Source organism: Microtus oregoni, unplaced genomic scaffold, assembly GCF_018167655.1.
Source record: "Microtus oregoni isolate MIOR12 unplaced genomic scaffold, Mior012 000025F_ref0000491, whole genome shotgun sequence".
NCBI classification, from domain to species: domain Eukaryota; kingdom Metazoa; phylum Chordata; class Mammalia; order Rodentia; family Cricetidae; genus Microtus; species Microtus oregoni.
Window position 1 is genome coordinate 15,205,536 of NW_024543084.1, and position 25,997 is coordinate 15,231,532.

The following is a 25,997-nucleotide window of genomic DNA, read 5'->3' on the forward strand; positions in this document are numbered from 1 at the left end:
CATACCACACTGAACCACGTGGGCCAAGTTTCTCTGAGATGTTAAGGAGACACATACAGTGTTGGGCAGAGACAGGAAAGGTCTCACAATTAGGGTGACATTTTGGAATAGGGGCAGGGTAGGGCAGTGCCGGAGGCAAGGACCTGTATTTTGAGATCTGTATTTTGTTTACAGCCATCTTAAGTTCACAAGTAAGATATTCACCTTGCAAGCAAGTTCAGGACCTAGGACATTAGCCTAGTGAGACCTGCAGGTACCAGGCTTTTAGAAAACATTAGCATTTCCTTTGTTAGTCAACAATCACAGACCCTCAGTAGTTACCTCTCAGCTAGGGACGTCTCCAGGCCTGAATTCCAGCAGACCTGACACCTCTTCCCCACCCACCCAGCCCGTTTGCTGTTTAACAGCCTCTGAGAAATAATAAACTCGGCGGCTTGATCAGAAATACTGTCTTGCCGTCATTTCTCGTGTGTCTCGCCCCTCCATTCCTCTTTCTCCTACAGGCACCACCGTTTGCATCCCGCTGACCGGGACAGGGCAGCTTGGCTCTCCCTAAAGCCCCTTCCTAGGTGCCAACCTCTGAGCATCCAGGCATGAAGTCCCACTAGGAGGCTCAGCTCCCCCTGGCAAGCAAGCCCGACAATAGTGAAGGCCTAAATTGCCAGTACTCCTGAGCCCTTGGGACAGAGGCCAGGTCCTTGGGGAAAGAGGACTTGCCACGCTGATCTCCAGAAGCTCTGGCCATTCTGCCTGGCCTCAGATGGTTACCCAACCTTGCCTGGAACCTGGGGTACCAAGGCTGCTCTCCCTCCCAGGCCAGACCCTTTCTTGGTGCTCCAGCCCTTCCTTTCTCAACCTGATCTTATGATTTTAGAGGTCACTTCCCACAAGGCCGCACATAAGTGTTCCCACTACAGCCCGTGCCAGCCAGCACTTCAGGACGCTCCCAGAGAGGCCTGAGATCGTGCCTGTCCGGTTGGCCGCCGCGTCCCCAGCGCCTAACACATCCAAGTGGAATGAATGAATTGCGCCGGGCAGGGACTTGGCCTCGTTCACGTCCGATTTTCCGGGCCCTCCCCGCCCGCGTCGCCACGGAGAGGAGGATGGATCCGCTGAGGGGGTGGCGCGGCGACCTCTCGGGTATCCCGGGAGAGCCAACAGGAAAGGGGGCGCCTCCACGCGCGCTGCGCGCCCGGCGGGTGCTGGGCGGGAGGTGGTGCCGGGCGCTGAGTGGCGGCTCCGAGTCCACCCCTGGCGCGCCGGTGCGGGCGGGAGGCGGGGAGCGCAGGGGCGGCGGCGGCGCAGCGGCAACGAGCATGTGCTGCGCAGCCCAGTAACCAGGGACGACCGCGGCTACCGAGCGCCGGCGGCTGCGGCGCCCAGCCCCGTGCAACTCCGCGCCGTGGCCGCCTGCACCGCCAAGGCCTGGCCCTCGCCGCCGGGTCCCCGAGACCCCCCGAGTCGCCAGCCGCGGTCGCGCAGCCCGGCGGAGTCCCGCGTACGGGACGCGCGGGCACGGCCAGACAAAGGCGCGGCCCCGGCCCGGCCCAGTCCGGCCTGCCGGCCTCCGCGTGCCCCGGCCCGACCCAGCCGCTCCCGCTGGGCGCCCCAAGTGGGTCCGGCCCGGGGAGCGGGGGCCGTGGCCGCCGAGCATGGGGAAATCCAACAGCAAGTTGAAGCCTGAAGTTGTGGAGGAGCTGACCAGAAAAACCTACTGTGAGTGCGCCCCGATCCCCATTCCTGACCCCACATCGAACCACGACCTTCCCTCCGCCCTTCCCGGCCGCGCCCCTGCCCCGCACCTGGCCCATTGTTCTACCCGCGCCCCCGCCCCCGGCCCTGGCAGGATGTCGCCTGTCAGCACGCGCTAGGGATCAGCCCTGGTCCTCAGGACATCTCCAGCCCACCCGCGGCCCCCCTCCAGTCCTAAGGGCTCCGGCTGTGCTGGGGCAGGGGGGCGGTGGTCCCGGGAGGGGGCGCCCGGGCGTAGTGTGACTCCGCTGCTTGGAGTGGGATGGGTGGGTGATTCATGCCTAATGATGATGCGGCGGCTCCTGCCGCTGTGAGATTGGCCTGTCGCCCCCTCCCTGGCAAATGTGACTGTGTGTTGGGAGGGAGAAGGGTGGCGAGATTGGTAGAGCGCTCAGGCAGTGGCGGTGAGGGTCCAAGGGTCCCGGGCGCCTTCTTAGATGTATTCTTTATCTCCTCTTTTCCTTGCTCCTGTCTGTTTGCGGCACCAGGAAATGGGTTTTTACAGCCCCGGCTGCCGGATGAAGGAAAGTCTGTCCCACTCCAGTCCTTTAGATCAGTCCCAGGTGTGGCTCTCCACTTGCCCAACTTCACAGATCTCCTGTCTCTGCATCTCCAGTGTCTCCTCACCAGGCGTCCCCCTCCTGGCAGCTTCTCCCTCCTGGCAGCTTCTTCAGGGGCAGCCCTGCTCACCAGGGGCTCATGGCTATAGGCCCTGACCACCCTCTTTTATTTTGGGAAGCAGGAGATGCATGAGTGTGTGGAAGGGTTTCTGCCAGGCTGTTTGACTTGCAGGGCAGCAAGTGGCCTGGTCATGGGGTGGAACCCCCCCACGTGGGTCCTGGGCACCATCCAGAAAGACAGTTGACTGGCAGCTGGGTGTAGATGGAGGCTCTGGTGCAGTGCATGGCCTCTGCTCTCTCCGCCCCCCCCCCCCCCCATATCGGTCTTCCAGAGCCTTAGCCCCATACTCCTCATTCTCCAGAGACTTAGAACAAAGGGGGCCTTACTGACTGGGCTCTCCTGGCCTAAGGAACTGGGCATCAGGGAGGTCACATCCAGGAACTGCTCCTGGAAATGTGCCCCTCAGCCCAAGCCTCTGCTCTCTCTTTCCAGAGTGGGTGGGCGGCCTTTTCTACTGTTTCGGAGGTTGACTGCACCCTCCACAGTGTGGCCCATAGTCATTAGCAGGTGGACCGTGGGCGGGACGCCCTCAGGACCCCAGGGTCTGGGGAGGGTAGAGGATCCCACAGACTTCTCCAGAAACGGTGGCGTGGTGTACCAGATTGTCTCCATGGTGGGAAGGCTGGGGGCCCCAATGAGCCGTGTGAAGTCAGTGTCCTGCTTATTGAGTGTGTCATGCCCCGTTAACTTCATCCTTAGCATAACTGTACACCAACAAATTGGCACGTTCTGGGCACTACAGCTGTTCGCAAAGAGGAAATAGGCTAGCTGGCGTAGCTAGCTTGTCACAGGCTCTGGGTAGTGCTGGGATTGCACCTGGGTATGTTGCCCTGAAGCTGTGTCCAGGGAGAGACCTCAGGCTTATGGTAAAAAGCCCTTCTGTGCTTCTTTTCCCATGCTGGCCTATGCTGGTGGATTCTGAATTCAGAAGACCCTAAGGACTGAGGAGCCAAGATGCTTTGCCAGCCGCATGCATCTCTGTGAGGCTGGGCCATCAACTTGGGGAGAATGGGGCCAGCAAGACTCTGTTAAGCATGGGCTTGGTGGTGCTCTGCTGAGCTTTTGTGATGATGTAGAGCAGTTTAGTTAGGGCACTTTTCCTCCACTAAGACCTTATTAGGGGTAGGGGGATTCCCTGGCCTCTGACCTGTCTCCTTGTGGAAGCCAGCTCCCTCCAGGCGGGTCTTTGTGTGGCCAACAACCATCTCTCCCGGCGTGGGCACTTTATAGGTCTGCAGATCCGTGTGGAAGTAAAATAATTCCATCAGTGCTTGCAGCCTGTGGCAGGCCCCGGCTATACTTTTTTATTTCTCATGAGGTATTGGTGACATCTACTCTTTCTTCCGGGGAATTCCGGGATCAAGAGACACAACACCCAGGAAGTAGTCCCAAATGTCACCATCTCCTGAAGAGTTTGCAAAGTCCCCGGTACTTGGGCAGTTCTTCTCTTAGGTCTGGGCTGAGATCTGGGATTGGACCCCTAAATGTGTAACTCACGAGGCTGGAGAGATGGCTTGTGCAGGCATGAGGACCTGAGTTCGCATCCCTAGTACCCACCCATGTGAGAGCAGGATACTGTGGCTCGTGTCTGTAACTCCAGCACTGCCAGGCATATACAGAGGGATCCTGGGAACTCACTGACCAGTCGGTCTAGCTGAAATGGTGAGCTCTGCCTCAGACAATATGGCGAAGAGGTTGGGGAGATGGCTTAGCGGTAAGAATGAACGCTGCTATTTCTTAAGGACCAGAGTTCGATTCCTAGCACCTATGTCCATGGCTCACAACTGTCTGTAACTCAAGCTCAATGCAAGCCAAAGTCTCTGGTCTCTACGGGCTCTGTCTGCACTCACATGCGCAGCCCCCTCCCCCACGCGTAGTTAAAAATCAAAACCTTTAAAAGCAAAATAAGGTGGAGGGCCATAGGAGAAGATGCCAAGATGCCAGCACTGACTTCTGGCCTTCATCTGTTTTCACAAGGGTAGAGTGCATCTTTACACACACACACACACACACACACACACACACACACACACACACGACCAAACACACAAAATGAGAGCAAGAGCATCATATACTGATTTTGGTTCTGGGGAGATCCAGTTGAAGAACCATAATTCTGACTTATGCTGCAGGTCCCGGCTATCCTGTGCTGCAAGGTCTAGGTTGGGGGCCCCATGGGCTTGCCTGAGTCTATGCGGAGTACCATCCTGGGTGGCACGGATCTACTGCGGTTTGTGGTCCGTGCATGTGTCTGTGCATCTGTGTAAGCAGGGGAAGGGCCGAAGGCTCCGCGAGGACTTGACAGTGTACCTGGCTTCAGCCTGTCTGAAGAAGACCGTCTTTCCTGCATACTGCTCTGGAACGTCCTGTGCTCTTTCTTCCTATGCAGAGATTATTTACTGACACGGTGTGCACCCAGCTTCGCTGGAATTTCCTCTCTCTCTAAGGGCAGCAGGTTAGCAGAGAGGAAGACCCTTCTACCTCTGCCCCCTAGCTTTGGCAGGACTCACAGGCTGGCATGAACAGCAGTGGGGGTTCTGTGGGCGGGGTCTGCCTCACTCTCTTTGAGCTGATTGGTGAGACTGTTGCATCTCTGTATATTCAAGCTGAAGAATAAGTCTTCCCTCTTGCCTAACTGAGCCTTGCTTTCCTCCTCTGCAAAATGGGTATGGTCTCAGTAGTAGGAAGTGAGCAGAGGTGTGATGTGGAGTGTTGGTTAGTAGCCGGTGACTGTTCCCAAACATGTCGCTGTTGCTTTGAATGCATTGTTCACACCCCTTCTCCTCCTCCATTGCTGGGATGGAACCAAATGAACCCCCGCCTCAGCTTTAAGCTTCATCCTGAACAGCATTGAATGTCTTTTGTTCACGGGTTCCATCTCTGCAGATAGCTCTCCCTGTCGCCCCAGTCTTTGAGCCTAGCAGTCACTCAGGATGGAGTGAGGTCTAGCAGGCTCTTGCTTTTGCATGGCAGCCGTGTTGGAACTGTCCCAGTCTGCCATTCACTGAGTGCCCACTCTGCTGGGCATATGTGTAAGAAGGAACGAGAGACACAGTTCTGCCTCTGCTGGATACTGGCCAGGTGGCACGCGAATCCTTTTTTCCTGTCTCAGGGAGTGCAAGGGCAGAGATTCCTTTATCCTCCGGCCTCTTCCCATCTCACACTACTGCTGGCTCCTCCCCAGAGTCCTTCGGTTCAGGAGTTGGGGGAGGGGCGGTCACATCTTGTCACTTGGTCAGTTTCAGCTTGGCCTTGACCTTGCCTGGCAACCTTGAGCCTCGTCTGCATCTTCCAGACATCCCAGAGGTTTTCTAGCACACAGCAGATTAGGGAAGAGCGGGAAGATGTGCACTCAGTGTCTGAACAGCAGCGGACACCGCAGGGCCTGGGACATCAGGTGGGGTCAGGCTGAGAGGTACGGGGAGTTATCAGCTGGACTCGCAGGTTTCTGACTTTTGGCTGTCCAGGGGCCCCGAGAAGGATAAAGAAGGCCCCCTGCTCAGTTGTCTCTACCCAGCTCTTATCAATCAGAGCAAAACCTTGGGGGAGGCAGTCTCTGACGTACATCTTGGGACACATTCCAGAGCTGCAGTGATGGCTCCATGAGGATGTGGTGGGCAGGTCATCCCTGTCCAGGAGAGGGAAGGACCAGAGAAAGGGGTTTCTGTTGTCTCTGGGTGCCTGTCTTCCTTCACTGACGGTGGGACAAAGTAGCAAGAGAAACTTAGGTGAGACTCACTGTTGAGGTGGGCACTTTAATAGAGCAGTCCAGCTCTGTGAGAGCAGGCTAGATCCCCACAGGTTCTGTGGCCTTAAATTAGTCACCTGCCTTCTCTGGGCCCCGCGTATTTGGCTGTGACACCCCTCTGCATGGCTGCGTGGTTCCACAGGAAAAGACAAGGCTCCGAAGGCCAGAGAGGGCATGAGGGCCTCAGGGCTGCAGAGTTCCTGGGTGGGACTAGGGTTCAATAACTCTAGCCATTTCCTGTGGTAGGAGGACACCCTCTCTCCTCCTCTGGAAAATGGACTTCATGATGAGCCCTGAAGCTGAGGAGGATTCAGGGTACGTGGAGGAAAAGTGTGGTGCCTGGTGCCCAGCGCTTCCCCGGCAATCTCCAATCACTGTTCTCTGCTGGCTGCAGGGGCGTGCATCTGCCTGGCCAGTGTAGGACTTGGGCTATGAAGCCTGGGCTCTTCCCTGTCCTTGTCCCTCATGGCTCTATGTGGCATGTGACTGGTTCCTCCTGTCCCCTACTCAGCCAGTTCTTCCGATCTTAGGTGTCTCTGTGGATCCTCATCCTGGCAGCCCACCCCCCTCAGGATGGCGCCTCCTCTGCTCCAGGTCAGGGTCTGAGGCTCACATGGCACAGGTTGTGGGGACACTGGGGGTGAGCGGGATTCACCAGAGGCACCCTCAGTTCATAGACAGGAACTTAGATGTTTTCTAAGACGGGTGGGGAGCTCTGGAAGGGAGGTACAGAGTTGGGGGGCAATGCGAGGTAAGGTTTAGAGAGAGCATTCTTTTTTTTTTTTATAATTTAAAGTTTTTTTTTAAGATTTATTTATTTATTATGTACACAGTGTTCAGCCTCCATGTATGCCTGCAGGCCAGAAGAGGGCACCAGATCTCATTACAGATGGTTGTGAGCCACCATGTGGGTTGCTGGGAATTGAACTCGGGACCTCCAGAAGAGCGGTCAGTGCTCTTAACCTCTGAGCCGTCTCTCCAGCCCCCTAGAGAGAGCATTCTTGGCTGTAGTCCAAGAAATGAAGAAGGCAGTAATAGGGACCAAGGACGATCATGGCAACGAACTAGGGGTGTCATTGGAGGTGGCCTGACAGAGTCCAGAGGTATTTCAAGGAGTACTCAGGGGGACTCCATAGACATTCTTCACCATTCTGTGGCTTTGGGGTTGTCTACTTTTGATTTCTAGCTTTGATATTTTGTTAATTACATTATTTTGTGTGCCAATCCCCCATGAGATTGGCAGCAATGGAGTCAAACGGTGACAGACAGTGCTGGTGAGACTGCAGGAAGGTGGCCCGTGCTCCTCCGTTGTTGTGAGTGTGTGCGCGTGTATGTGTGTGTGTGCATGCATGTGTGCGTGTGCGTGCATGCATGTGTGTGCATGCGTGCACATGTGTGCATATGTGCGTGTGTGTGTGCATGCGTGTTTAGGTCAGAGGACAAACTATGAGTCAGTTCTCTTCTCCCATGTTGGTTCTGGGATTGAACTCAGGTCTCCAGGCGAGGGAGAAGTGCTTTTACGCACTTAATTATCCCACTGGCCTATGTCGGTTTTGTTTGTTTTTAACGTTGCAACATAAGCATGCAAAATGTTTTCATTTAATCCTCTGTTACTAGACAGCTATATTGCGTCTGCCCCATTACAGAGCTGTGATGACTATTTCTGTTTTGAGTCTTTATACATGGGCTGGGTATGTGGCTCCGTTGGTAGAGTCCTTGCCTAGCGAACCCACATAACTACATACATGCATGCATATGCATGTACACATGTGCATGCACACACACACATACACACACCAGGGCCTCCAACCACATGGTCCCAAGAGTCTTCCAGATCAAAGATTCTTGAATTCTATTTAATAGTAATGAATGAGATGAACTTGAGACCCTGTTTCTTTTCTTCCCCCATGAGATTGGCAGCAATGGAGTCAAATGGTGACAGCCATTGCTGGTGAGGATGCAGGAAGGTGGCCCGTGCTTCCCCACTGTAGCTGAAACTGTGGTCAGAGTGCCCTTCTGGAAAGCAGGTCAGCCAGTTTGAACCAAAAGCCTTTCAAGCCAGGCATGGAGGCGCATGCTGTAATTCTAGGACTCCTCCAGAGATGGAAAGAGGAGAGTTGGGACTTCAAAGGCAGCTCAGAATGCACAAGGAGACCTTGCTCAAAAGAAAAAAAAAAAAGAAGCCTTTCAAAATGTACCATGGCTTTAAGGCCATAATCTCATTTTGGGTTCTTTATCCTTAAGGAGAGACAGGTGCACATATCCATCCATCCATCCATCCATCCATCCATCCATCCATCTTTGTTAGCTTTTGAGACAGTCTCATGTAGCTCAGGCTGGCCTAGAATTCACCACATAGCTGAGGATGACCTTGAACTTCTAATTCCTGCCTCTTCCCAATTGCTGTGGTTACAGGCAAGCACCACTCCACCCTGTTCATGTAGTGCTGGAGATGGAATACAGGGCTTTGTGCGTCTGCCAGTCCTCTACCCACTGAATTATATGCACAGCCCTCAAAGCCCCGACTTTTCAGTACCTCTCCTAAGATTGCACAAAAGTATGAGGGGACCATGGGCCTTGAACTCTTGCCAGGATGCCTTCCATTTTGCCATAATGTGTTAAGGTTTTGGTGGGTGTTATCTTTCCTTCTTCAGGGCAGACATCTGCTATGCTGTGCTTTGTTCGAAGTAGTTCTAGCAAGGAAAATCTGAGTGTTAACTGAAAGGAGCATTCTGTGCGTGTCACTGAAGGTTTAATTTTTGTGTATGAGTATTTGTATATCTGTGTGAGTTTATGTGTAGCCTGTGTAGTCAGATATCTGCGGAGGCCAGAAGAGGGTACTGAAGCCCTTGGAACCGAAGCTACAGGCACTGCGAGCTGCCTGGTGTGGATGCTGGGAACCAAGCCCGGGGTCTTCTACAAGAGCAGTGAGTGCTCTTAATCACCAAGGCCCCGTTCTAGGTTCTTGATGTCTTGGTGTCCTCATCTGGGAGTTGGGATGATAACACCCCAATCCTGCAGGATTGGTGGGGTTGGATTTATCAGCCCTTCTCAGCCCCATCCCTCTTTGATCACCAAGGATGGAGGAGAATTCTGAAAGCAACAGATGGCTAGAGTCTGGTGATGCACGTTCCCTGTGGCCCAGAACCATACTCAGTGCTCAGGTGATTCCATCACCGACTCCCTGCATAGTCCCTCTCACAGATAAAGACAGGCAATCTTGGAGGTAGGGTGTAGACGTGACAAGAGCAGCCTGTAGCTAGTTTGGCAAGTGATACAGCTAGGGTTTGCTCGTGGTCCCGTTGAACCTTGAGCCTGAGTATTCAACACCCAGTCTTTGCTGGTGGGAAGCACAGAAGGCTCCGTGGGGGTGTGGGGGTTCAGCGTGAGCATGTGTGGGTTCCTGTGTGGGTGTTGCAGGCTGGATAGGGGGTGAGGGTCACATGTGCAAGCTCTGACTCACGTGTTCATGTTCTGAGTGTGACAAGGTCATGCCATGTGTCAGGAGTGGGTGAGCCATCTCAGTCTGCGCATGAATACACATCGTGTCTGGGTGTGTGTGGTGGGGGTAGCACTGTGCAGGTTGTAAATGCAGATGTATTTGGGGGTGGTGGCTGGAGAGAGAGAGACCTTACATAGGCCACAGGCCATCTCAGCCATGGCTCTGAGACTGGGGAATATGACCGCTGCTTGTCAAGTCCTCCTCGCCCTTCCCATGAGACCAGCTGAGGTGGGTATGAGGGAGTACCATTAGGATGCGTAGTATAATGGGGACTAGCCTATCACGTGAGAGCTTGGTGTCAGGAGTACGGGCAGGAAGCAGTTGTCACCTAGTATAGCCCCCCCCACCCCAGCCCATGGCTGAGAATGGGGACTGGCACCTCTTTTATAGAAAATGGGAAGGAGGCCCAGGCAGGCTCAGGGACATACAAGATCTTTTAGCCAGTTAGCATTAGTCCCAGGCTCAGGCTAATCTCATCCCTGTGTGGCCAAACCCATGCCCTTCCCATCATGAGCATACTCTTCTGTAATCTCTGACCCCTGGAGTGTCAGACGCTGGCCAAATGTTCTGCATTTATGGGGTGGGTGTGAGGCCAGGCAGTGAGTAGTCTTGCCTCCCATGGATATTTGAGCAACTTCTGCCTTGACTCTGCAGGACGGAGGCAGGGGTGAGGCCCCATGGGAGGGCGATCTTATTGGAAGTCCTGTAGGTGTCCAGTGAGTGTGGTCAGGAGGGTGCAGGGGACTGTTGATCCCAGTCCCCAGCCCCCAAGGCCTCTCTTAACCTCTACCTACCCCAAGGGAGGCAGAAGAAGATAATGTGCCTGCCTCTGGGATCTCGTGGTGGCCCCCCAGCCTCTGAGCCTGAGAGTAGTGCTCCCATTTCACAGTATCTGCACTACCCTCGTGTGCGTGTGTGTGTGTGTGTGTGTGTGTGCGTGCGTGCCTACAATGGTGCGTGTGTGTGGAGGCCAGAGGCTGCCCTCATGCGTCTCCCACCTTATCTTTAGAGTCAGGGTCTCTCACTTAACTAGGAGCTCACTGATTGGCTAGGCTGTAGGTATCTGTGCATCTCCTCAGCCACAGTTCTACCATGCCCAGCTTTCACACGGGTTCCGGCTCTTGGCTCTGGGCTCTCGGGTCCTCTAGCAGGCATTTTATTGACTGAGCCATCTCCCCAGCCCCCTGTTCCTGCTTTAGTGGCAGGCCAGGGCTGGGAAATGAGATGTCCAAGGGTGAGATGGGACCTGGAGTGCCCTAGACAGATACCCTACCCTGTGCGTGGCACAGCCTGCTGCCTTAGGATGTGTCTTTGGATAAAGGAGGATGTGGATTCAGGGACACAGTGACATAGAGTCCCCAGTGACTGACCGCTCCTTGAGGCTTAGACCATGTCTTGTGGCTTTTAGTAGCTGTGCAGCAGAGCCTACGGCTGCAATGGAGAAGGCAGGCAGATGTGGCTTCCATTGTCCCCATAAGTTTTCCAGACTGCTCTTTCTGGGCCCTTCCCTTTGATCCCACTTGCCTGGCCCACACAGCCAGCCTGTGGCCCCTAGGAATTGTCAGGAGCAGGTGTGTGTGTGTGTGGCGGGGGGGTCCAGCCAAGGCCTTGTATCTGAATGCCCCTCTTAGAAGGTCTCCCTTTCCTGTCTGTCCTTTTGTCTGTATGGCATGATGTCTTTTATCTCAACTCTGGGGAGATCAGTTATTCAGCTGGGGGGAGGGGCTCCCCTGGCACGAGGAGCACAGGTTAGGGGCCTAGGAAAGGGCTGGCTCTGGCACGCCTGGCTTCCCAAGGTGGCCCAGGAAGCTGGTGGACTCAGAGCCCTGTGTCCTGGATGCCAGCGGGTGGAGGAATGCAGCTCTGAGGAATGTTTAACCCAGGCAGAAATAGCACGCTTTGCTGCTTTATTTTGGGCTCTAGTTTTCAGCATCGGGTGCCACCGCTCTCTCACTTCGGGCTGGGGCCACAGCTGCCCAGGTCATCCACAGCTCTGGCCTTTTGGGGACAGTGACCTCATTTTCCAGATTTCTCTTATTATTATTATTATTATTTTTATTTTTAACCAAGAGTTGCTGTGGGAACCAGAAAATGGTTTGGACTTGGAAGCATACACACAGGCCCTCACTTCCTCTGCCCTTCTTCTGCCCCTCAGCCTGCTCATCATTGGTGCTTCTGTAGGGGGAGGGAGGACTTGGAGCCACGAGGTCTGTGTGCTGTGCTGTCTGCTGTGGGGAACTGCAGCTCAGGGATTCCCTTCCCCCAAGACCAGCTTTGAAATCTTCTCCCCACTTCCTGCTGGGACGTCAGCTCAGCCCTCTCCTGCCGAGCTCAGGAGCAGTCTGTGAAATGGGCAAAGTGTTGGAGCCTGACCTGGAGGGGAGGATGTGAAGACACTGATGAGGGCCCCGCTGCCCTCTCTCACTGCATCCTGGTGGCTTCACATATCTATGGAGGGAGCCACGCCCTTTGCAGGCTTGCTACAGTGTGGGTGGATGAACTTTAAACCGTGCTTCGTCTGCCCAGAGGAGCAGGCCAGCTCCCTTGACCCATCCATCCTCAGCCGCTCACAGCTGGCACCGAGACCAGCGGCCCTGCCTGCCAGTGTCTAACTTGGATGTTAGTGACAGTGTGTTAACTCTCCTCGACTTGGCTGTGGGCTGTGAGGCTGACGGTGGGGCTCTTTGTGGGGCTGACCGGCTGTCTGCCCCGCCCCATCCCACCAACATAAGATGAAGAGAAGTAAACAGCCCATGGATGGTCCAGGCTTCTTCCATTCCTTCCCAACCTGCTTCCCTATCCGGACTTACCCCTTTCTCCTGGGACCCCTTCTGGGTCTGGGGGCTCCAGGGCTTTAGCAGATTAGGCCTAGTGGAGACCACAGTCCCTTGTGAATTTGGTGGCTGGGGAGACAGCCAGCGGCTCATCCCTCCTTCCCGCCCTCCCGCACCTGCCTCTTGGTAGGAACCAAAGCTCCCCTTCAGAGCAGAGATGAGGCTATTTTTGGCACTGTGGGGGGGGACAAATGCTTTCCTTCTGTTCAAAAATACATGGTGTGCACTGTGCAGACAGGGAGCTGGGCCTGTTCAGAGCCTGTGCTCCTGGGCACTGGGCCTCTTGCCATGGTCCTGAACTCTCTGGGGCTCTGTAGTCTACACAGGCAACCAGGCAGGGTCACAATTGTCTCCTCGCTGCTTGTCATGGGGCCCTTGCTGGGCTCAAGGGGAACATGATCTTAATTAAAACTAGAAGCAGCCATCAAAATATAGAGGTTCCTGCTTTAGGAGCCCTGGCTGGGACACCTGCTTCCCTGCATTGGAGGGCGGTTCTGAGAGGGCCTTAGGGCATTTTTGGAAGGATGCCCTGAGGCTTTGGGAGGAAGGTAGAGGACCCTGGGCCCAGCGGGAGGCCCAGCTGGTTCTGGGGCTCCTCAGGCTGCCTCTTTACTTCTCCTTTCCTGGTTGAGAAAGTGGCTATAGACTATCTGCCTCAGTTTACCCTGTGGCGCTGGCACAAGGCAGCACTGACAGTTGGTTTTCTGTCATATATGGTATGCATGATCTTGTGGAGAGACAGAAGTGAGGCCAGTTTACATGTCAAACCAAGCCGTTGGTGTAATGTGAACCTACCTGGCCTAGGCGCCCTTGGAGGGCTTAGGTGATGTCTCAGTTCAATGTATTCCTTTGCTGATGTGGGTAGCCCCGACGGAGGGAGGAGTAGGAGGCAGAGGAGAGGAGACCTGGGCCAGAAGGTTTGCCGGGCAGCAGCTTCTGGTATGAACACCTCATGACAGGGCTGCTCTGAGGACCTGTGGCCAGGAGGTGGTTTGGGGGGAGGTGGAGGCGTGTGGCTGGAGTGCCATGTGGTGTCTACCAAGCCCTCTGAGCTAGACAGGTAAGGGGCGGAGTTGCCAGGACAGAGGTAGGCCTGGCTACACCTGCCTCCGAGCTTTCCAGGTGTGTGTGTGTGTGTGTGTGTGTATGTACAAAAGTCACAAGCATGGGCTGGTGTTTTTTTCAGTGGCTCTCTTCCTTATTTGAGACGGGTCTCAGTGAGTCTGGGGCTCACCGATGTGCTGGTTTGGCCAGTGAACCCCAAGGGTTCTTGACCACCACACTTTTTACATGGTCTGAAGTTAGGTCCTCATAATTCCAGGACAAGCACTTCACCAGCTGATCCAGCTCCTGAACCAATCTTCCTTCCTTCCTTCCTTCCTTCCCTCCCTCCCTCCCTCCCTCCCTCCCTCCCTCCTTCTTTCCTTCCTTCCTTTCTTGACAGCATTTCTTGTAGCCCAGGTTGGCTTCAAACTCCCTGTGTAGTTGAGGATGACCTTGAACCTCTGATCCCTCCCACCCCATCCCGTGCCTCCACCTTCAATCATGGTGCTACCACACCTGGTTCGTGAAGTGCTGGGGACCTAGTCCAGGACCTTGTGCTTGTTAGGCCAGAAACTCCACTAGCACCCCTGCCTCCTGAGCTTCTGGTTCTTGTCCACAGGGGGAGAAAGGGTGGTCTCTGCTCCAAGAGGTGCCTGTTGAGCCCCATGCACAGCAGCCTCGGTAGAGAAGCAGCTTGGGAAACAGGTTGTAAAGCAGCTGGGGATCCTGTGTAGTTAGGAGATGAAGGTACCGGCAGATGCTGTGGTCAAGGTTACAGCCTGACTTATGGTGCTACATGTTTCTACCTGGGCCTCTATACCTGTCACTTAGACTAGTGACTGACAGCAGCCAACCTCCTGCCCAGCCTGCTTGGGGTCCTCCAGTTGCTCTGCTCTGACAAAGGTGAGTCACTGAGGTGCCTCCTCTTTGGAGAGCAGGTCAGGACCACACCCCTACCCTGGCTCTTAAAGAGCCAGCTCCAGAAGCGACTCTCTAGGCCAAATGCCTTGGAATTCACGTCCCAGAACTATTCCGGGCTCTCTGCTGGAGCTCAGGGGCTGCAGATAGGTTTCTGGAGCAGGGTCACTGCGTCTGGGGCAGGTGGTGAGAAGTGGAGGAGTGGAGGAGCTGGCAGAAGGCAGGGCTGCTTCCCTCTCCAGCCGTGTCCCTGCCAGTTTGGCTAGTTATCCCCTGGCTGGGGGTTTTGCACCCTTCTTGGGCGGAGGGGAGGGGCATCTCATTTATCTCTCTCCTCTGTTCTGCGGCAGGAATCCCTCACCACCCTTCCCCCACTCCTGTTCTGGGAGTCCTTGCTCCATGGGTTGTGACATTAGCAACCATGACTGATCAGGCCTGCCTGAACTGTGGATGGTAACCAGCCCAGGGTGTCCCCATCCCAGGATGGAGGGAGGGGATCATGAGGGCATGAGCTGAAGTGGAAAGGTGGACTCTGGGACAGGAGGGAGGTGGCTTGACGGGATGGAGGTACCACCCCCGCCGGTAGGTCCTACCATGTTGCCCTTCTCTGGTGGCTTCTGTGACACTTTAATTAACAACAGGAGCAGTTGCTAATGCTTCTGGACACTTGTTGTGTTCCCTCTGCCCGGATGGCAACAGCCGCCTGTGGCTAGGGCTTTGTTCCAGCAGTGTGTGTCCACCTGGGGCACCTCCTGTGCTCTGTGAGGTCTGAGCTGGGCCGGCAGCCGCTTCTGGCAGATCCCCTCCGCTCTCTTCTGCCTGTCAGAGGACCGCTCTCTGCTTCCCGGTAAACCCCCACACAGCCTTGGCCTCCACTCTCCAGGCCAGGGTGGAATCCTCTCTGCTCCCTCCCTTCCCCATCCCCCACTCCCATCTCAGACAGAGACCCATGTAGCCCAGGCTGGCCCCCCACTTTCTATAGAATGACTCAAGTGCTGGGATCGCAGGTGTGAAGCAGTTATGGTGAAGGGGCTGGAATTGAACTTACGGCTCTGTGCATGACAGGCAAGCTCTTTACCAAGTGAGCTATGTTCTCCCCTTCATTTTGTCCCTCTGATCTTTCCTTTCTTGTCACATAGGAGACTAGACAGCTATGCTTAGGTCTGTCTTGGATGTATCGGGGGTTTGGAGGACAGGAGCCCGTATGGGTGACTGCTGCACCTCCACCCAGAGTCTGGCCTGCTGTAACTGAAGGACAGATGAGGAACTGAGAGTTCCTTGTGTCTTAAGATCATCCTATCAAGAAGGCCTCACTATCATTACTCCCATTTTGCAGAAACTGAGGTTAAGTTGCCCAAAGTCACAAGATACACAAGATAGTGGAAGAGCCTTCTAAGAATTGAATACCGTCTTGGCACCTCTTGGCACGAGCAACAGCAGAGGCAGTCTGGGAAGCTTTGTGGAACTGGGCTGCATGAGACCTGGAAAAGTGCCCTTGCCTCCCCGAGTTTGCAGGGAACACCTCAGACCAGCATCTTCTGGGGGGGGGGTGCATAAGGTGGCATTCGCCCCCTATAGGACTCCATCTCTTGCAAGGTTCCCAGGTAGTAGAGAAGGCTTGGACCTGGGGCCACTTTTGTGTTGCTCATGTGTGTGTGCACGTGTATGTGTGTGTCCCAAAGAGAGAGAAAGAAGGCTGGGGACATCGCAGCAGCTACTCTGGCTACTGAGAGCCTTCTGCAGGAGCACACACTAACCACCCACTGCACACCAGCCACCAGACACAGGCACACACGCCCTGTGTGATAGAGCCTGCAGCAATTGGGAAGGATAGAAGTGGACATTCAGTAGTGGCAGAGCCGTTTTTATTTTCCTTCCCCAAGGCCATTGTCATCGGCATTTCTGTCAATCTTTTTCTCTGTGTACAACGATGGCAGGTTTTAACTCCCTATTTCCGGAAAGAGAAGCGGAGACTCAGAAGTTAGTTGATGTGCCCACTGTTACACAGTTGGACGTAGTCAAGACCAGACCTGAGCTTGGGTTAGTCAGTGCAAGCCAAGGACCTCTGCATTCTAGTGCCAGCAAGACCTGGTACTGGAGAGTCAGTCTGGGCCAGAGATTTGGTCCCCTATGAGCTGGGGTCAGTTTGGCAATCACAGTAGATTGACGAGAGACTGCTGTGGAAAATTCCACACCCGACCTCATGGGACGGGTTGCAGCAAAAACTCGGTTGCCCTAAAAATTCTGTACAAAATCACCCTCGGGCTGTATATAAAAGGTGGTATTGGGTTTTAATTTGGGTCCTCCCCTCTATTGGGGATATCTCATTATGAATATGCAAATTATTCCCAATCCAGAAGAACCTCTAGATCTGTGAAACTTTTGATAAGGGATCCTAAACCGATATAAGAGTTGGATCACCTGTAAAAGGATCAACTCCCAGCATGCACTTGGGGGATGTCTTAGACACCTACTCCAGTATGTCCTGGAGTTACCTAGACCCTGATTCTGGTTCCACCTCTACTGCAGTTGAGTTTGGGCCGGTAGCTTCATCTTTGGATGACTTGGTTTCCTTATCTGTGCCGTGGAGAGCATCATACTCTGCCTGGCGTCTTGTTCTGGTGTTAGGAAGAGCTGCTTGTTAGTCCCATCTGCCCAGCTAGCTTAGCCCTGAAATAACCACATAGGAACTGTATTAATCACTGCTTGGACTGTTAGCTAACTTCTTGTTGGCTAACTCTTACATATTAATTTAACACATTTCTATTAATCTGTATATCACCACATTGCAGTGGCTTACTGGCAAAGATTCGGCAAGTCTGATTCTGGTGGTGGCTCCATAGCGTCTCCTGACTCCGCCTTCTTCCTCCCAGCACTCAGTTCTGTCTTCCCCGCCTACTTAAGTTCTGCCCTCTCAACAGGCCAAGGCAGTTTCTTTATTCATTAACCAAGAAAACAAGGACCTCCTACACCTCAGGTGTGTAATAGGTGCGTTGCTAGTCTGGCCTGTTGGGAGCTCCTCTCATCTGTTTCTTCCTCACACCACTACTGGAGTCCGCAAGTCAAAGTGCATCTTTCTGTAACTTCAACAATCCGGTGAGGGGCAGGAGTTTGTCTGGCCGACATAGAAATTAAAATCACTTCCAGGACAGGCTCCAAAACCACAGAGAAACCCTGTCTCGAAAAACCAAAAAAAAAAACAAACAAACAAACAAAAAAAGAAATTAAAATCACTATAGTTTATCATTTTGTTTCTGGAGTCAAATAAAACCCACAAATGATAGCTAGGGCAGATAGTAACCTTTATAAAAATATTTGAGCCAGAATGCAAACTTTGAGTCAAAACTTACCTCATGTGTGTGGTGTGTGTGTGTGTGTGTGTGTGTGTGTGTGTGTAATCAGGTGACTTTCTCAGCCCCTTCCTATCTCACTTTTTGAGACCAGGTCACTCAATTAACTTGGAGCTCACTGATCAGCTAGAATGGATGGCCAATGAGCTTCCAGGGATCCTCCTGTCTCTGCCTTCCCAGCACTGGGATTGCAAGCACTCCCTTTTACACCCAGATTTTTATGTGGGTCCTGGGGATCTGAATTCAGGCACTGCCTGAGCCAACTCTATTTCTCAAACCTTGCTTTTGATGGCTGCCTGGAGTCTCTCAACTCCAGGGCACCATCGGCTCTCTCTCCTTAGGGAGTCTGAGGGGAGCACCTTGAAGGAACTCTTGGACTCCTTCAGCATGTGGTCCTCCTCCAGGGGTGAAACAGTCTCCTGAATACTGCTATCTCCTTCATCAGATGAGGAAACTGAGGCTCAGCTTGGGGGTTGGAGCTGATGAACCTAAGAGCGAGAGGGATCAAGTGCTCTGCAACGAGGCCTGGCTCCTCCAAGAAGGGCTGTGGTGATAGCAAGTGCCCTGTGCCCCGTGAGAGTCCTCCCCAACCCTCATCCCTCCTGACACGCAGAGGTGTTTTCACCAGCCTGGGGGCACACAAGGCTCTCCTTGTGATCACCCCAGGCTGAGGCCTCTGAGCCTGCTCTTAGGATGCTGGTTGCTGGGCCTCTGGTTCACTTTGCCCTGCCACTGGCTGTATGATTTTGATGGCATGCTCCTGCCTCTTTAGAACCTCAGGGGTTTTCTTACTCACAGTGGCTGGCAGTGAGCTGTTTCGCCACAGGACCTGGTGCAGCCCCTGAGCTCAGTCAATGGAAACAGCTGGGGCTCAGGAGATCTGAGGGACTAGGAGGAAAATGGGATTGAATTCGAGATGTGAATAGTCTATGCAGCCCCGCTTCATGCTCCTTTTAGGGCCTGGCTCCTCTCCTTGACAGCAGCTGGAAGCTGTCCGCTTTGGTGTGTGCTAACACCATGGCTTGGCTCTGCCAGCTGCAGCTCCCAGCTCCCACCCAGAAGGCAGTGAGAGCCCCAGTGTTTTATTCTGACACCACCACTTGTCACTTGACAGTTGTGTCCCTGTGTCCAGTGCTGGGCTGTTTGCCATATATATTCTCCTGTCGGCTCTGTCAGCAGCCCTGTGCTAAGAAGAAGCAAGGCTCAGAGTGGCATGCAAGTCCATCGACTGGGGTGTTAGCATGACTGCCTCCATCTGCCCCAAGGCCGCTAGTTGGAGAGAATGTGGGTTCCAATGCTATGAGCTGGGGTAGGGGTGCCTTAGAAGTCAGGGGGCAAAGCTGGTTCAGCCTTAAGGTGCCTTAGAGGCTGAGAGATCCTAAACATCCCTAAAACAAGGGAACCAGGCTGCAAGGATATGAGGGGAAGAATTGGGAGGCTGGGTGCCAGGAGGAGAAGCCAGGCCAGCGGTGTTTGAGTCTGGTTAGCCCCTGGGTGAGATTCTTGCTTATGAGTGAGATCGCTTTGCCACACAGAGCACAGCCGTGGCCTGTGACTCCCATCAATGCGGGGCTCAGATGCAGCCCGGTTGAAGGGCCTAGCGTGTGGCCAAGCCAAAAAGCAGTCTCTACCAGTTCCCAAAGCATCTCTGTGAGCAGAGTGGGGGAGGGTGTGAGCTGTTGCACAGGGTGCAGTGTGGGGGAGGCAGGCAGGGCCTGTATGTCTTTCCTGTTGATGTGTGGTGTGCCCAGCTCTGAGCCACCCAGCTGGGCTGGCACAACTAACATGGGTAGAAATAGCGCCTGCCAGCCAGAGGCTGGGCCGTTGCCACCCCACTCTGGGAGGAGCCTGAAGAGGGCTGATCCAGGAGGCCTGCTCTCTGTGTCGTGCTGAGGGAGGGCCCAGGGATTCCGGACGGGCAGGGTCAGCATCTGCTGAGGCAGGGTCAGTCTCTGACCTCTTTTGGGGGAAAAGCAATGGGCAGGGCAGGAGCTCTGCTTCTGTCTCCCTGGCAGAGGCGTGGGGTAGTAATCACAGTAGCATTGCCGGCTTGGTGCCAGGGCCCTCTGCAAGTGCTGTCATGTTATCTCTGTCTGCTTGGAGCCGGTGATTCCAAGTGCTGTAGCTTAGAGACCAGGCAAGGTCTCCGCACACCAGTCATGCCCAGCTTCCTGTCTCCCGTGCTGGTCCTCTGCTGGTCTCAGGACAGTGGACACCTTCCGGTCCCCCATGCTGGCCCTGTTCTTGTCTCAGGACAGTGGACACCTTCCGGTCCCCCATGCTGGTCCTCTGCTGGTCTCAGGACAGTGGACACCTTCTGGTCCCCCATGCTGGTCCTCTGCTCTTCTCAGGACAGTGGACACCTTCCGGTCCCCCATGCTGGTCCTCTGCTCTTCTCAGGACAGTGGTCACCTTCCGGTCCCCCATGCTGGTCCTCTGCTGGTCTCAGGACAGTGGTCACCTTCTCGTCCCCCCATGCTGGTCCTCTGCTCTTCTCAGGACAGTGGTCACCATCTGGTTCCCTTGCTGTCTTGTCCGTTTGCTCTTCTCAGGACATGAAGCTGTTGTCCTGTCCATTCCCTTCGCTGGGAAATGCTCTTACTGGACCCTTCTGACTTGCCAGGGCTGGTCATCTTGTGGCAGGGATCTGGGGACTCTGCAAAGCCTTTTCCTGGAACTGAAGGGGAGACCAGGGCTAAGATTATGGATTGAGTTAGAAGCCTGGGTGGACTGTCAGGACCTCCACCCTGTTGCTGGCGAGAGCACATGGAGTTTAACCCCCTTTGCCCAAATCGCCCCCCTTTCAGACTGGGGAACTGAGGGCCAGAGAGGGTGGAATGACTAGGTTCTAGGGGCGCTGTCTGTAGGGCAGAAGAGGTACAGACTTAGCCGAGTATAGCAGAGTAGATCAGACCTGTCTCCTTTCTCTGAGGAAGCTCTGTCATCACCACTAACCCAGTCTGCTTTCTGTAGCAGTGATAAAAGGCGACCTGGGGAGGAAAGAGTTTATTTTATCTAACAGTTTACAGCCATTCATCTACAGGAGCTGAAGCAGAGGCCATGGAGGGGTGCTGCTTGCTGGCTTGCTCTTCCTGGCTTGCTCAGCCTGCTTCCTTAGAGAACCCAGGACCACCTGCCCAGGGGTGGCACCACCCACAGTGGGCTGAGCCCTCCCACCTCAATCATTAATCAAGAAAACGCCCCGCACACTTGCCTACAGGTCTGATGGTGGCCTTTTCTCAGGGTCATCTGGGAAGAAGGAACCTCAACTGAGAACCTGGAGGAGAGGTGCGGGAGACCTCCATGCTGAGCGGACAGAGAGGAAAGGAATCCTCTGTGCTGTGTGGTGTAGAACTGACCCAGAGTAGGGATAAGGAAGGGGCAGACTATGGAGATCTCTGAACCCAGGAGAGGACTGGAAGACCATGGCAGGGGTGGTTATGGCAGGCAGGGCATTCAGTAGGAGAGAGAGGGAGTGAGAGACTGAGGCAGGATAGGGGAGGGGTGCAGGGCCAAGATTGACCCTAGAGTAAGTGCTCCAGCAGCTGAGCACAGGAAGGCCCGCTGCCCTTCTAGAGGGAAACTATTTGGTGATCAGGCCCAAAGAACTCTCTCTCTCTCTCTCATCCTCCCAAGCCCCCCTCCCCCCGTTGCTAATGTACTGGGCAGGGTGGGTAACCCAGAGGGCAGTCCTTGTGTCTGGAGACTGAAGTGGGGTCTGGATTGGTCACAGGAAGCCAGCCGGGAAGTCTGCCTTCTACCCGTCCTGCTGCAGCAGGCCCCTCCTCTCTCCGTGGGGGCTGCCAGCTCTGGCGTTCTGTTCCCACCATGTTTGAGCTGAGCTTCAATCAGCAGAGAGGTATTTTGCTTTAGGGAAATGAAAATCAGACTCAACGTTTATCCTGGGCTCCTGGGACCGGTTCTTGTGTTCACTCTTGGCAGACATGGGCTGCGTGGAGAGGAGGAGGGGCCTGAAGGAACTTCGGTAGCTGCTGGGGGTGGGCGGAGGCACTGGGTACACTGGGCGTCTCTACTTGGGCAGGGGCAGAGAAGGGTGTCAGCAGGCCTGAGGAGATATAGGCTGGTGGTGGCCCAGGACGGGGGTGGCATGCCTGGATAGTTCTCTGCCTCAACAGTTTTAGATCTCAGCAGGGCCAGTGGAGGGGGGATGGGTGCCCACACCCTCCTTCCTTGTGTCTCTGTGCTCCAGTCCCCCTGAACTGCAGGATTCTAGGGAACCCTTTCCCAGGATCCTGTCGGGAGTTTATGTGCTGATTTAGACATGAGGATTCCAAAGTTCAGAGAGGTTAAACAACTTGTCCAGAAGTAACTTAGTCTACCTGTAGCTCCAACAGGGTCTTGACCAAAAGGTGCCGAACCCCAGGCCTGGTGTTCATCAAAGGCCTTGCCCTTGGTAGCGCTTATGACCTGGCCACAGGAATGTTCTGGGGAAAGAAAGTCAGCCCCCCAACCAGGTGCACTTAGACAAAACACACATTAGGAGGTGCAAGTCCCAGCCCCAGAGATGGGCTGACTCTGATGACAGAGCCCCAGGGCTGTGTTCCACTGGGAAGAGAATGTCTTTCTATTGGGCCTTCTAGTACTAGGCACAGATCCAGTTTGCTAAGTTACTTTGGCCTGTAGCACAGCTGCAAGGTGGGGCTGCAGGTCCTGTTCAGCAGATGGGCAGAGTGAGATTCAGAGATGTAGGTGTTTGGTCTGACCTTACACCAAAAGCGTAGGGAGCCTTAGCCTGTCTGACCCCAGGTTCTTCTCTCATGGTCCCTTGTCCTCCCTACCCTGTCCTGACTTGGTCAGGCCTCTGACTGGCCATGTGCAGGGTGTTACTGGGTAGACAGAGTCCCTTTGAAGGGTCATGGAAGGGTCAGGGGCTTGCTGGATTGGGTGTCACAGAAAGACTGCTGTCTTAGGGTTTTATTGCTGCGAGCAGACACCGTGACCTTGGCGACTCTTATAAAGAGAAGTATTTAATTGGGCTGGCTCACACTTCAGGGGTTTAGTCTGTTATTGTCATGATAGTTGGCATGGCGGCATGCTGGCTGACATGGCTTTGAAGAATGGCTTACATCTGGATCAAAAGGCAGCAGGAAGAGAGAGTGACACTGGACCTGGCTTGAGCACTTGAAACCTCAAAGCCTAACCCTAGTGACCACAGCAAGACCACGCCTACTCCATCAAGGCCACACCTCCTAAAAGTGTACCTCCCTATGAGCCTGTGAGGGCCGTTTTCATTCAAACCACCACAGCTGTAGAAAATGGGTCATTTGGTGACCCAGGGTGAGAGAGAACAGGACCCTCAGGGAGCTTGAGTAGGTTCATGGAGTTGGGGTGTTGGCTGGGGCATAAGATCACTGGTACTTCCTTTGAGCCTGAGTCTGGAGCTCTGAGCCCTGAGCCTCTCAACACGGGGTGCTAAGCACTGAGCGGACCCTGGAGGGAAGCCAGAGGAGGTCCTGTTAATTTCACAGTTGGCTGGAGACTTGGTAAGAAGGAGGGGTAAGAAGGGGGATGGGATGGAGTTGGAGGGATAAAAAAGGGGATGGGACGGAGTAGGAAGCTGCACCTTAGGAAGCTCCCTTTGCATCTGGTCCCAAGACTGAGGCTAGGGAAGCTGGACCCCCAGATTGCTCTGTCCAAGGGCCCGTAGTGCACAGGATCCGGGGCTGCCTCTTGGCCCTCCATGCATTGTGGGGGGGTACACAGACTGTGGCCGAAGAGTCATTTCCCTTCAGCCTTTTATTTTGAGACTTCTGAATGTAACAGTGCAGGGACACTCTAGACCCGCCCCCTCCACCCCGACTCCAACCAGCAGGGACTCTCCAGCTCTCCAGACCCGCCCCCTCCACCCCTCACCCCAACCAGCAGGGACTCTCCAGCACTCCAGACCCGCCCCCTCACCCCAACCAGCAGGACTCTCCAGCTCTCCAGACCCGCCCCCGCACCCCAACCAGCTTCCCAGCCTTCACCCCTCAGTGTTTGGGCACAGCTCCCAGGACAGGGGCATCATCCTCAGTCCACCGCTATCCTTGTAACCTGAAGAGGCCCTGCGGCATCTGTCCATGGCCCACAGCCATTTCAGCGCTTTCCCCCCAGGCCCCCAGCCCAACCCCAGCCCAGTGTGGGCACAGCCAGTTAGGGTTCAGTCGTCCTCAGCCACCTTCCCCACAGTCTTCCTCTGGCTTGTTTGGGCTCTAACTTGAAGGTGCAGGGTTGATGGTCTAGTGTGTCCCTCTCTCTGGATTAGTCCAGTTATGGCTTCCTGATTAGCCCCAGCGTCATTTGACAGGCGAGTGCCATGGGTAACATGTCCTAACTGCATTCAGTCCAGCGTACTGAATGGCATCTTTTGAAAAAACAGGTTTTCTTTTTTGTTTTTGTTTTTGTTTTGTGTATGGCTGTGCACCATGTGTACCTGGGAGCCCACGGAGGTCCCAAGAGGGCATCAGATCCCATGGAAAGGGAGACAGGCAGTTGTGAGCCACTCTGTGGGTGCTGGGAACCACAGCTAGGGTGCTGATCTCTCAGCATCCTGACTCCCCACCCCTTGTCACCTTGCCCCATGACCTTGAACAAAGGTCGCCACTCATCTTAGTGGTCACCTTCTGTTGTGTTTGTGGAGCTGAGCCTCTAGCACATGGCTTAGGGAGTTTTGTGGGCAGTATTGCTTAGCGTGGGTGAACTGAGCAGAAACAGAGACAGTGAAACAGGAAGCCACTGGTCGGATGGTGGCTCAGCGGTTAAGAGCACCGACTGACCTCCCAGAGGTCCTGAGGCTCAATCCGCAGCACCTACATGGTGGCTCACTGCCACCTGCAACTCCAAGGCCTGTTCTGACTGCCCTCCACCCCCAACATACACATAAGAAAAATAAATCTTTAAAAAATTTAGAAAGTTAGCCAGGCGGTGGTGGCCCACTCTAAGCCCAGCACTCGGGAGGCAGAGGCAGGCGGATCTTTGTGAGTTCGAGGCCAGCCTGGTCTACAGAGCCAGTTTCAGGATAGGCTCCAAAGCTACAGAGAAACCCTGTATTGAAAAACAAAACAAAGCAACCACAACAACAAATTTAGAAAGTCAGTGAACCTTGGGTCAAGTGACAGGGCAGCTCCTCAGAACAGATCATAGGAGCAGCTGGGACTACGGGTCCCTGTGTGAAGGGTGTCTCCCTCTGTTGCTAAGCGTCCTCAGTGTAGGCTGTGCACACCTCAGTCTTGTGGTGGCCCAGGCCCGCCTACCCTATGTCCACCCACCCTAGTTGGCAGAAGGATTGGGCTGGGGGGCCAGGCCCCCAGAGAGGTTCCCTTGACTGCCACCTTCCAGAATCCCCCGCAGCTCTAGGAAGTGAAGAGCTGGCATTTCTAGGAATCCCAGAGGCCAGGGACACTTGAGTCTCCAGTGTCCATTAAGCCAGAGTAGCTGATCAAAGCTAGGTAAGCTTTTTCCCAGGCTCATCTCACATCCCAGAGGCTTAGCTGCCTGCTGGTCACTCCGTGTCCTACATTAGCGACAATTCTGGTGAGAGAACAGTAGACCATGCCTTACCAAACCACCTGAAGCCTCTGGGGATGTGATGGGGTCAGGGAGGTCAGGGAAGGTCCTCTACCAGGCGGCAGTCAGAGGGCAGGCTTTGGAACATCATAGGCGGGAAGTTGAGTTCCCCAAGAGTGCTTCTCTGGCCTCATGAGACCTAACTGAGGTCACCAGCGGCCCTGCCATTCAGGCCTTTGCCACTACCTCCTGTCGTTTATGGTCCATGATACCACTCCTTGCTAAGGTCACACCATATAGCTCATCGCCTGCCCATGAGCCTTGTGGCTGACCTGGAGATCAGGTGTTCAGGTCTGACCCCAGAGCTTGAGGTCTCCCATCTGAAACAGCTACACCCAGAGACGGTGGGGGTGGAAGGCCTAGGGCCCCTCAGCACAGCCTAGCCTGGGAGGCTGGTTAGTTTTTTGGCAACTTGACACAAGCTAGAGTCATCTGGGAAGAGGGAACCTCAACCGAGGGGATGCTTCTGTTGTGTTGGCTTGTGGACAAATCTTTGGGCATTTTCTTGATTGGCAGCAGATGTAGAATGGCCCAACCCATGGTGGGTAGCACCATTCCTGGGCAAAGGGTCCTGGGTGGTATAAGAAAACAGGCTGACCAGG

General features: G+C 54.5%; 1 protein-coding gene across 1 annotated transcript in view; it reads left to right on the forward strand.

Annotated features, from left to right (window-relative positions):
• The first annotated feature begins 1,259 nt into the window (after positions 1 to 1,259).
• Positions 1,260 to 25,997, forward strand: part of Ncs1 (neuronal calcium sensor 1) — a 48,869-nt gene continuing 24,131 nt past the window's right edge. The window contains exon 1 of the mRNA XM_041674633.1: positions 1,260 to 1,716. Coding sequence (XP_041530567.1) covers positions 1,653 to 1,716 — 64 coding nt within the window. The 5' untranslated portion in view covers positions 1,260 to 1,652. The remainder of the gene's footprint in view (positions 1,717 to 25,997) is intronic.